Genomic DNA, 11611 nt, shown 5'->3' with positions numbered 1-11611 from the left:
TATACTATAAACCCAGAGATAGCAGAACTCTTCCATATACGCATCTTACTATTTATACACACAAAACCTATTTTATTGACCCCGTTTAGAATTAATACACAATACGCACTAATGTCTTATTCCAATAGTTGCTCTTTCATCATTTTAACTCTTGTACAGTTGATGTCAAATTAAATTAGAAATAACAATAATTCTTTTATTTATTCCATAACGTATAGTATTGAACTAGATAAATTTACAGCAGTTATTTGAATCGAATTGAGAGTTATCATCATATTTTAGGATAAAAGACACTCTTTTAGTCATATTACACTGAATGTCTATATTCAATGTAACAAGGCACCTGACAGAAATACGCATGATTACAGTGTTTTAGCTTCAACTTTACACTTTATACAAATTTTATTGGACAATTTATATATTTAATTTAGATAATTTTAAATTATTTTAGGATGAAATGGTATAATATTCTTGGACGATTTATTGAATAAATAATTGTAGACATTACTTTGAAGGTCAGTGGACATTTTTCAATAGATAGTGGCATTACGTTAAAGTACTACGAGACGTACTGAGTATTATAGTGTGACACAGGTCTTATCAGCAATAGATATAGGGTTGCAGTTTACGAGACTCTATTTATGGATCATATGAATTGATCTACGCGTTAAATTAATCCCAGACACGTTCTTCCGCCACGTAGATAACGGTTGTTGTTGTCAATCGTAACAAAAAAATAGATGTTGTCAAACTCGAAGCATTTACAGATAAAAATATGTTTGACATCTTTCCTCTGATTTCCATCTTTTTCTTCTTCTTCTATACTTTCTTTCCTCATCCTGATAGCTATTACTTACCATGTACAAAGCCCAAATCTTGCAAAAAATTAAATCGGTGGCAGAAGCCCATAAGAATAAAGTCAAAGATGAGTCCTTCCGTAAGTAACACATGAGCGCGAAGCCACAAATAGGTTATAGTGGTAATCCTCAGATTATGTTTTGTATGACTAGTAAACATCGAGTGCAAGGATTGCAAAACACTCGGACATTTCAACAAGGCATACCATGAATGCAAGTTTTACAAAGCAGTTTCTGCGGCTGATGGTAAGCATCATGCTCTCACTGCAAAACAAGTTTATGTTTGCTTAACGGAAATTTAGTTGGAAGTAGCGGCAAGAAACGTATGCAATCAGCTACAATCAAGGAAGAAAAGAAGCAAGCAAAGAGAAAGAAGAAGCAAACAACTGGAGATATCAAGTGTATCAGTTGTGGCTTAAAGGGTCATTCTACTTCTCGTTCTCTCGAATGTCCCAATCACATTGCTTCAAAGGAAGAAGTTATTACCTCGACGCTTGGAGAAGGCTCCACTGTATTCACGAGGAAGCTCCCTCTTACGTCTGCTGTGAAGCCAGCGTTTCGCGAACAATTCCAAGAAAAAGTCATCTCTTGCTGCTCTGACATAAGGAGAATAGTATTCTCTAGTCAATTATTCGTTAACTCGTACCTCATTCATTATCAGGAGAATAGAAGGAATGCTAACAAAGGCGACAAGAAAGACACTGATAAAAACAGCAACAAAGGCAGTAAAGAAGCCAACAAAGACAGGTCTATTCCTGATGTATTCTGCCAGCAATTCTGGTATTCAGTAGGTCAGCTAGTAACGGGCAAGCAAGTTACTCACAAAACGGCATTATCTGAGGACATAAAACAGTATTATACAGACTTCAAGGCAAAGTTCCCTACTATCGAAGTAAAACACAAGCTGACCGTGGGATATAGCCATTGCCTTACAGAGGCAGCAAAGGAATTGAGCGTCTCTTAAACGAACTCCATTGTAGAGCGCTTCGAGCAGCGCTTAACAAAGTTCCTTACTTACAAATTGAGAACTATGCTCCCGGTAAGGCTGTAACCGAGTACCTTCTTAATGCTCTGCTGTTTTATTCATTTTATTTCTCTTTATACACATTCTAGAATATCAAACGCACTGATGTACAAAGAATTGTACAGCTGTATTGTTACCAATCTGTCTGCCATGGTCATCCTCATTGGCCAGAAAACCTCGAGCTGGCGGCCGTTGACAAAAACCGAATTGAAGTACTCTGCAAACAATTTGAAGAGTTCATTCCAGGAGAAGTAACCCTCGTTTCTCTTTCTGCTGCTCCTGCAAAGTTTGTTAATGCGTTATGGAACATACAGTTTGCGTACGAGCAAAAACATATACAGCATAAGCCGTACGATGTCCGTGTCCTACCACTTCCTCAGCGTTTCTTTCCCTTTCCTATTCCATCGCTGAAATGGCGTTTCATCGCGATAAGTATAAACGCTCTTACACCCTTCATGTTTCTCAGAAAAGTTGCCAAGGGTTATACAGCCCAACTCGAACAATTCTGTAAAGTCTTCAACTTCAAAAAGTTTGGCTTTAAGAGGTAAAACTATAGAAGAACTTCTTCAGCAAAATTATGCCTAATAGTAAACACACCCCTATTTTTGCTTCTGTCATAGTCTAACCGCTTTGAAGGAAAGTTCTGATGTAATGTTTCGAAACATAGTTAGGTCGGACGGCTTTACTGTAGACTTTTTGTTCAGCCGCAAAAAGAAAATAAAAGAAGACATGACCATTCATAATCACACCTTGACTTTGGAAGATTTTTCTTATGACGAAGTACAAGACAATTACAGACCCGCTTTCCTTGATCCAGGGCGAAGATCTGTCTTCACAGCGGCAATCGGACTAGATCATAACAAACATCAAGTACGCAGCTGCTCTACCAAGGAATATTATCATATGACCGGAAGTATCAGATACGCTGCAAAGCTGGAAAAGAAGAAAGCAGGCACAATTAAAATGATCGAAAGTGGCATACCAACCGCCAAAACTTCTATCATCGAACAACATGATCGTCATGTACAATATATGTTGCAGCACTTCGAAGCCTTGTCTTCTTTTTACGACGAGAGAACTGCTGAAGACAGATTTCGTTTATACCAGGGTAAAGAGCGTGCTGCCAACAACATGGTCAATTTGCTTATTAATGGAACCACAAAGTACAATAAGCAATTGAGGTTGAAGAAGAAGAAAGATCGAAGCAAGTGGCCAAAGAAGAATACCGACAGAATGGCCTTTTGTAAACGTAAAAAGAAGAAGAAGAAGAAGCAAAAGGTTCCAGAAGAGAAGGAAGAAGCAGATGCGAGAGAAGTAAGCGATGTTCTCGCTAAGAAAGATAGGTAAGGTTTTTAAACGATAAGCAATTCATCCACTATTCGCAGAAATATTGATAGAACTCATGCTTTCTACAGTAATCCCTTGAAGAACAAGTGGAAGCCTGAACCCTTTAGTGTAGGCGACACTAAAAAGATCCCTTTGATTGTAGTTGGTAATGGCATGTTCGGGAAGAGTGCAGTGCCCATCAAAGGCCATAAGACTGGTGTCGTGGGAGTTCTTTGGCGTGCCTTGAAGCGAAGAGAGACTGCTGGCGATTTGCTCGTATTAACCATTGATGAATACCTAACTTCTCGAATATGCAATAATTGTCGTTCCAACAATCTTGAAGCATTGAAGACAGTTCCCGGCCAAAGTATCCTTGCCTGCAAAACCTGTTCGATACTTTGGAACCGGGACGTCAACGCTGCTAAAAACATGTTGACAATTAGCGTTTCGATCTGGAAGTCAACGGGAAGACCTGCGGAGTTTTTTAGAAAACCAAAATCACCCGCAACAACCACTTAAACACCACCCTCTAATCGCCAGCACGAAGCTGGTTTGATTTTTACAGGTAAGCGTCTCAATTTTTGTGTAGTATCTTGAAATTATAACTTGATGGTCTCAAAAATTTACTTTTTTCGTCTAGTTATATTGCGACTTCGTCTAAACCCAAAGCTAAAAAACTGTAGATATGAATTAACTGCTCCTCTTTAATTATTGTTCTATGTTCTTTGGCTCGGACAGCTTAGTTAAAGACCATGTCGATTATGAAATGCAAATTACTTTGTAAGTGTCTGGGTCTCTTTTCGCCCGGTAATCTTTTCTGAGCTTAAAGTCCCCGCATTTTCTTTTTTAAGCGCTTCATTTGTGAAAATAGAGGGGTGTAACTGATTCTTGAGCCATTATTGTCAACACTCTCTTTGCTCAGTTATCTTTTGCTACATCATTATTGTCCATTTATTAACATTCATCAAGCAAAAACAGAACACTTTCCTTTTTAACGACTCTCATAATAATTTTGCGCGTATGCACTATACATTGGATAGAGCTAGTGAAGCAGCTGCTAGTGATCTAGCCGAAGTTCGTAAATTAGTAGAAGGAATGAACTCATTAGTGAACAGTCAACAACAGCAACAGTTGCAACAGCAGTTAGAATTTCAAAAGCGACAAAAATTATTTTCACAACAACAACAGCAACCTGGAAAACTACCCTCTTCTCAGGCACAACTACTATCGTCATTACGGCCACCACCGACTAAAAAGCCAAAAACTCAGAAACATGCTAAAAGTCTAAACAATAATATTCATACCACCAACCCAAGCTCTTATAATACTACCAGTGCGACTTCATCGACACACACTACAACTACCACTATTTCTACTACCACTACTGCTAATCCCATTAATCCTACTACTGTTGTTGCCGCCAGTAATTCTGTTACTGAGCAACAAACATTATCACCACAACTTTCGCAAGCAAATACTTCGCAATCAACAATTACACCGAATAAAGAAGTAGCTAGGTAAGTATATCGACCCGTCGATCCTCTCATTTTTTTTATTGGAAAAAAAAAAAAAAACGAAAAGAAAAACCGGTATATTTAAAGCTGTCTGAAATAATAGCACTGAAAGTAACGAAAGAAAGCCAGATCAACCAATAAGGCAACAACAAGATCAAAGTAATGACCGAAGAAATCCTCAACAGGAAGAGAGGAAAGAGACTAACAGCAAGGATAATGCAGCAGTTACATCAAAAACTAAAGATACATCCGATAGTACAGCTGTAACTAATAACGGAACGCCTCCTGCGGGCATTATTATTGAAGTAAACCACTTGGCGTTCAATCGTGTTCTCTACTTTCAGCTATCACGTAAAGTTCAATACCTTATTGGATAATTAGCTTCAGTTATAAACTCACTATTATCTTCTTTAGCTGAAGCAACGATCGAGCCCTTAATGGCATGGTTAAAGTTATCTTTCCAAGACAGCACCATTTCTGGAATGGTTTTACAATACAAAGGTTTTGATGGACTATGGAAATGTTTATTGAATAGGGACGATTCTTTGAAAAGAGTCTTGAAACAGAATTTAAAGAGTCAAACAATGTTACAAATGAGAGTACCAAGGGAAGAGGACCTACTAAGTGTAAGTATATGAATTGAAACAAGGCATTTTCTCAGATAGGGCTTTATGGCTAACTGCTCAGCTAAAATGAAAAAAAAGTCTGGATATACAGATAAACGGTTATTAGCATTAACTACAAAATCCAATACACCTATTCCACCTCTTCATCCAATAGTTAATACTACTACTGACAGTGCTGCTTCTATTGCTACTACGACTGGTAATAGCAATGATCAGGCACAACAGAGTGAACAAACCGAACATAAACAATAAAAAGAAAGGGTTTTGCATGAAATATCATTTTTGTCATTTTGGGAATTCCATTTTTGATTTTACTTTGAAATACCGAGATAAAAAAGATCCAAACAGCATTCTTCTGTCTATTTCTTTATTCTTTCTCTATAAACATCGTTCAAATGCACAGAAGCACTCCTTCACCTGTTCATCAGCCATTGCTGCATGAAGAAGATGACGATTCTGAGTCATCTCTAAATCTGATACCCACCAAATCTTGGGATCAACTTCGTAAACAAGTGAGAACTCTAGAGAGCGAGATTGAGAATAAGCTGGCTACATTATCCAAAGTTGGGCAATCTTCCATCGTCGAAAACAGCGCACAACAACTAGAAGAAACAGAGAATTTGTTGAGAAAAGTAAAAGCGATCAAAAGTGGTTACGTTAAGTCTATTTGTCTAACTTTTCACCATTATCACGCCGATTGTTTAGTTACAACTTGTCATTACAGCTATGGGAGACTTTATTGATAAACCGAGTGCCACACCTACAAGCCCTTCGATGATACATCTATTGAGTAGACATAAGGATATATTATATGATTATACCAAAGAATTCCGCCGTGTAAAGGTATAATTACTTTTTGAAGAAGTAGAAGAGAAGAGAATTCAAGCAAATGCTGACCTTATCGCTGGTGTTGTTCAAAGGGCAACATTAAACAAGCAAGGGACAGAGCCAATTTAATGAATAGTGTTCAAGATGAAATTAGATCGTTTAATGCTGGAAACAATGGAGATAATGCGGATTACTATCTATCGGAACGTAATAGAATCGAGGATTCACATAGAATGACAGATATGATTTTAGAGTAAAAGGATTTCAATAGTTATTGTAGTACAATGACAGGCAAGAAATGTATACTTATATATCATCTAATTTGTTCTCGTTATAGACAAGCATACGCCACTAGGCAAGACATTTCACGTCAAGGACGTATTATGCATAGTGTGAATCAACGAGTTGGCGGAGTTATGAGTAAGCTAAAGTAAACAAAGAATTGCAGAAAGACATAACGCTAATAACCTTCGCTCATAGGTCGTATACCCGGTGTAAATAACCTAATCTCTAGAATTAATACACGAAGGCAAAGAGATACATTGATAATGGCCGGCGTCATATCTACATGCTCAATTCTTATTATTTTATATTGGCTACGTACATAATAATATAACACTTACATTTCGACAAAAGGAAAGATAATTCAATGATGTGCTACGATTCTGATTATGTGTACAGAGGCAAATTTGAATGTAGGTTTATGAATAACTTGAGTGTACCATGTTTCAGATGCATAGGCCTTATAAAGTATCACTTGCAATGGTAAAAAGAGCAGCACATGCAGTCGATATTCTTGTAAGGTGCATAAATCCATTCAACAATATTGCTACCATTGTCTATAAATAGTAGTAGAAATAAGGTTGTCGTGGTCCAATACTCGGTTCAGAAAGAACGTTACTAGGTCTGAATTCAAAATTGCACGGTTGTCTGTGTGTGTGTGTGTGTGTGTGTGTGTGTGTTTAGGATCCATAAATTGCAATTCAAAACATGTGCCTTAAATTTTCTATTCTTCTCTCTTTTTCCTCGTTATTTTAAATTGAGGCTATGTCGAAACTAATCGACGCACTACAACAGCAAGAAGAACTCTATGTAAAACGACCACCATTACATTTACGATCATCCAAGAGTACATCCATTCGGCACAATTTGTTATTATCGCCTACCCGAACAACAAGCGGTTCTCTTCGTGGTGGGCCCACAAGTAGTATCAGCCGAAGGAAAAGAACCAACAGTTTCCATAAAACAATAAATGAAGAAAAGAAAGACATAAAGCTACTTCCACGTCTTGAAGAAGAAAATGCTAATTTGCCACCACAGGTAAGAATAAGAATAAGAACAAATCCCAACAATAACCGTCGAAAATGGACCCCGTTAACTCATGAACTGTATATTACCCCTTAATGAATAGGATTCTGTAGAATTTATTCTTGCACAAATCGAAAGACAAAATGCTAAACTTGATGAAGACCCAAAGTCAGTTTGTATACAGTCAAATCAACTAAAAACACATTTCTCGACCATACAAAATTTAGCTATGACTTCTGCTGCTGCCGACGGGGATGAACAACAAGACAACAGTGGTGAAACAATAGATTGGGAATTTTGGGCTACGTTAACAGAAGATTTCAGTGCTGTAGCGCTCAAATTACCCCATTTGGTTTCGGCGAAATTAAGGGCAGGCATCCCACCTAAAGTAAGGGGTGTAATTTGGCAGGCTATGTCTCAGTCAGCTTCTCTTAATCTTGAAACTGTTTATGGACAACTTGTTGCTGAACATTCTCCATATGAACGCATTATCCAACGTGATTTGGCGAGAACATTTCCTGGTATAGATATGTTTAAACAAGAAGGTGGATCAGGACAACAAGCGTTGCAGAGAGTCCTTAAAGCATACAGTTTGTATGATTCTTTAGTGGGCTATTGCCAAGGACTAGCATTTCTTGTTGGTCCGTTGCTATTAAACATGCCAGAACAACAAGCCTTTTGCGTATTCGTTAGACTTATGGAGACATATGAAATGAGAACGATGTTTACTCTCAATATGGAAGGACTGCAGCTGAGGCTCTATCAATTTTCCAGCCTTCTGGATCAAATCTTACCCAGTTTGTCAAACTACTTGAAAGCCAACGAAGTCAATGTGCCAATGTACGCTTCTCAGTGGTTTTTGACACTATTCGCTTATGCCTTTCCAATGGAGCTCATCCTACGTATATACGATATTGTATTTGCCGAAGGAGCAGCGGAAACCATCATGCGTGTAGCGATTGCAATGTTGAAGCGGTCCGAAGAACGAATCCTGCAGCTCACGGAATTTGAAGATATTCTCGACTTTTTATCCAACAAATTGTATGATGCTTATGATAACGATCCTTCACAAGTTATTTCAGATGCTGTCAGTCTCAGTGGGCTTATCACAAAAGATAAAATGGATCATATAGCAGAGACCTATGTCACAGAATTAGAGCAGGAGCAGAAGCAGACAGAGCAAGTATTGGCTGTTCGATTCAATTTTTGGTCCAACAAGAGCAAACATGGTTGTCATAACAGTAGTAGCAACAATTCCGATTGCAGTAACAATAAACACAACCTTCGAAGAAAAAAGACAATGTCTTGGTATAGCAATGCACCCAAAAAATCAATGGATTCAGATCGAACATCTATTTCCTCATTGAAAGAGCCGGATACATCCATGTTACATCATCAAATAGAAGATCTATTACTTGCTCTGTCACAGATGCAAAGGGAAACGATCGAATTGAAGGATGATCTGATGCAAGCTAGACTTGAAAAAATGGATGTAGAGGCTGAAAGAGACGCTTTGAAACTCACCATGGAGAATGCATTTGGTCAAAGCAACAGGTATGAGAAGGAAATGGCAGAGTTGAAAGCGGAAAATTGTCGTTTGCAGCAAGAAAATGATGAACTTGTGCTTCAACAATCAATGTCCAAAGATGCTTTATCAGCGCTGGTCGAACGTATGCTGGATATAAAGAACAAAGCCGATCTATTAGAGCAGGATAATGTTCAACTATCATTGGAGAATCGACGGTTAGAAGACGATAGAAAACGATTGAACATGCTATTTAACTCATCCCCTTTGATGACGTATACATCCACCTCGCCTACCAGCTCCTCTTCCATCAAGAGTTAATGAGTACTTCTACTACTTCTACTATTATTACTACTATCACAGCTATCATAAGCGGTGTTAATTTAATTTTGTTGATTCACCTTTTACAACTTCTTGTTATATATAATGTTCCCTTCTTTCTGGAATACTAGCCTTACCAGCAAAATAAGACTTACTCTAGACAAAAAAAGGTCTAAATCAATTTCTCATTTAAAAAAGAAAGAAAATTATTCGTGAGGGTTACTATTTACGAAAGCACTGTGAAAAATGATTCGATAGTAAGCGTCGTATAATATCTACATTATTATACATGAAATTGCAAATATGAAGTCAGTTCGATAGAATATTTTGCATGATCAGATTGTTATTTTGTTATTGCTCAAGTTTCAAGAACATTATGATGTTCATACAGTAACTTTTCCTTTGCCTTTTTCTCACATAGGCTAACTTTATACAATATTATACAACATTTGAAAGATGTTTAAACTTTTAAGTTTAGATTATTTATGTGGAGCACTTTTTTACTCAGAAAATCGGTACCTACATGTTTGTTTTGTATCTCATGATTGCTCCCAAGCTTTTACATCCAAAGAGGATACCATACATTCACAATCATGAGAACACGTATGCATTCGGGTATTTTAGTTTTGAAACTTGCTGCTTGTTGTCGGTGTAAGACAGAAATTTCAATTGATATACTGTATAAATGTTATTATAAACTCGAATTCAAGTGAGTGTAGCTGTTTCAGAAACGCGCGAGTAAGTATACGCTCGCTACTCTGATCAGATTTGAAATATGAAAGAAAATTATCAAATTGCTCGGTAAGATAGCTTCTAAAGCTTAACACAGCTTAAATGCGGCCTGTACCTCTTATTAGACATATTTTCACTTGCAGTATGTTGAAACATTCTACTAAAGTTGAACAAAAAAAAACCCTCAAACTTAAACCGGGAGTTTGAAAAACTTAAAAGACAAGAGATATAGCTAGCATAAAGAACCAAGGATGTTTTATGAAGGATTATACGTTGATGATATGAATAAGATGAGTGCTTTATTGATTAACTGACAGGACCAAACATCTGAAGAAATTATTCAAATAGAAGCGTACTAGTGTTATAAATTAATACAGTATATTGCAACAAACCTTTTCGGGCATGAGCTACGATAATGGTGAAATTGTATTGAGAACATAAAGGGCTATTTTGTGCTGCAAAACATCAAAAGCTTATTATTCTTAGTTTGGTTGATGAGAATTGTTGGTACTCTCCCATATGGAAATGTGGAGTCTCTTTCGATAAAGATGTTCATTGGTTGATCAAAAGATCATAATAGAGAAGCAACATACACATTGCTAGAATAGAGCGTGTTTTTTTCCTAAGAGTGAGAAAATGTATCATTGACATGTCATGTACAATTTACTATGCTAAATTATGAACAGCCATAAGACGCACCCAATATTCATTGTGTGATGGACATGCTGTTGTTGTTGTAACTATACGGAATTCAATCTTATAACTACATTGTATTACAATCAATTCAATTTGATAGCCTTCAAATCAAGATGTGGTAGAGGATGCTACACAAAACTTATTTAGACAGTTCGTGGAGCTAAGCAACGGATGATGCATGTTTTCGCTCTCTGTTCATGCACTAGGAATATCGGCGAAGCGGCAGCGGGAAAAAAGACTTTATTGGCTTGTGTAATCAACCATCCACTCATACTCAAAAGTCAAGATGCAGATCGCACCTTATATCTGGAAAATCCATTCACAAATGGTTGAAGTACCAAACTCCAAGCTTTGCTGTTAAATCAAATAAGCAATAACATGAAAGGGAAAGGGAATTTAATACGACAATCAACAAGATAAGTTAAATAGGTCATGATAAAGAAGATGTGCCTGAAGTTTGTTTTAAATGAAAAAGCATGATGATGTATGTTAATTGCCATTTCATTATTTGATGGAGAAAAGAGAAAATACAAGCAATATAGCCATGTAATTTCTTCGAACGGAAGAACAAAATCAGGCAAAAGAAAGTTAAGCTTGACAACCTGTCATGGATGCCATGCTACCATCATCTCAACATCGTCAAGAGGGTTACACCGTTCTTAACGTACTTATTCTTTTGCTCTTTCTGCCTTTGGTTCATTTTGCTACGTAAACAAAGCGAGTTAGTAATGGCATCATTTGGTCTTTTATTTGTTGTTCTGAACAAGTTATCCACTTTTCTTTGAGTTACAAAGAAGTGTGGTTGTGACTAAGCCTTGTTTCCCTCCATTATTTGTTTTCAATTCTTTACCCGC

At 37.1% G+C, this 11611-nt stretch overlaps 5 protein-coding genes across 5 annotated transcripts; all 5 read left to right on the top strand.

Annotated features, from left to right (window-relative positions):
* Positions 1–839: 839 nt before the first annotated feature.
* BDF20DRAFT_877857 (uncharacterized protein) lies at positions 840–2425 on the top strand. The gene is made up of 4 exons (XM_053081471.1): positions 840–979; positions 1011–1103; positions 1160–1335; positions 2348–2425. Exons 1-4 carry the CDS (start codon positions 949–951, stop codon positions 2390–2392), a joined length of 345 nt encoding a protein of 114 aa, XP_052934785.1. The 5' UTR covers positions 840–948; the 3' UTR covers positions 2393–2425.
* A 184-nt stretch (positions 2426–2609) lies between these two features.
* On the top strand, positions 2610–2924 carry BDF20DRAFT_877855 (uncharacterized protein; the record flags this gene model as incomplete). Its single annotated transcript, XM_053081470.1, has 1 exon — positions 2610–2924. A coding segment is annotated over one exon (288 nt), but the record flags the coding sequence as incomplete, so codon positions are not given.
* Positions 2925–3731: 807 nt separating this feature from the next.
* BDF20DRAFT_877845 (uncharacterized protein) lies at positions 3732–5711 on the top strand. The gene is made up of 5 exons (XM_053081469.1): positions 3732–3772; positions 3848–4724; positions 4825–5072; positions 5136–5347; positions 5426–5711. Exons 2-5 carry the CDS (start codon positions 4228–4230, stop codon positions 5597–5599), a joined length of 1131 nt encoding a protein of 376 aa, XP_052934783.1. The 5' UTR covers positions 3732–3772; positions 3848–4227; the 3' UTR covers positions 5600–5711.
* Positions 5704–7137, top strand: BDF20DRAFT_877829 (uncharacterized protein). Its single transcript, XM_053081468.1, has 6 exons — positions 5704–5979; positions 6053–6190; positions 6268–6428; positions 6513–6595; positions 6656–6940; positions 7025–7137. Exons 1-5 carry the CDS (start codon positions 5743–5745, stop codon positions 6781–6783), a joined length of 747 nt encoding a protein of 248 aa, XP_052934782.1. The 5' UTR covers positions 5704–5742; the 3' UTR covers positions 6784–6940; positions 7025–7137.
* Positions 7138–7222: 85 nt separating this feature from the next.
* On the top strand, positions 7223–9329 carry BDF20DRAFT_906694 (rab-GTPase-TBC domain-containing protein; the record flags this gene model as incomplete). Its single annotated transcript, XM_053083300.1, has 2 exons — positions 7223–7495; positions 7587–9329. The coding sequence occupies 2 exons, from the start codon at positions 7223–7225 to the stop codon at positions 9327–9329; spliced, it is 2016 nt and encodes a 671-aa protein (XP_052934781.1).
* Positions 9330–11611: the final 2282 nt, after the last annotated feature.

This window comes from Mycotypha africana, assembly GCF_025528875.1.
Source record: "Mycotypha africana strain NRRL 2978 chromosome Unknown BDF20scaffold_7, whole genome shotgun sequence".
NCBI lineage: Eukaryota > Fungi > Mucoromycota > Mucoromycetes > Mucorales > Mycotyphaceae > Mycotypha > Mycotypha africana.
Note: the sequence above shows the minus strand (reverse complement) of the source record. Positions and strands in the feature narration are given on the sequence as shown.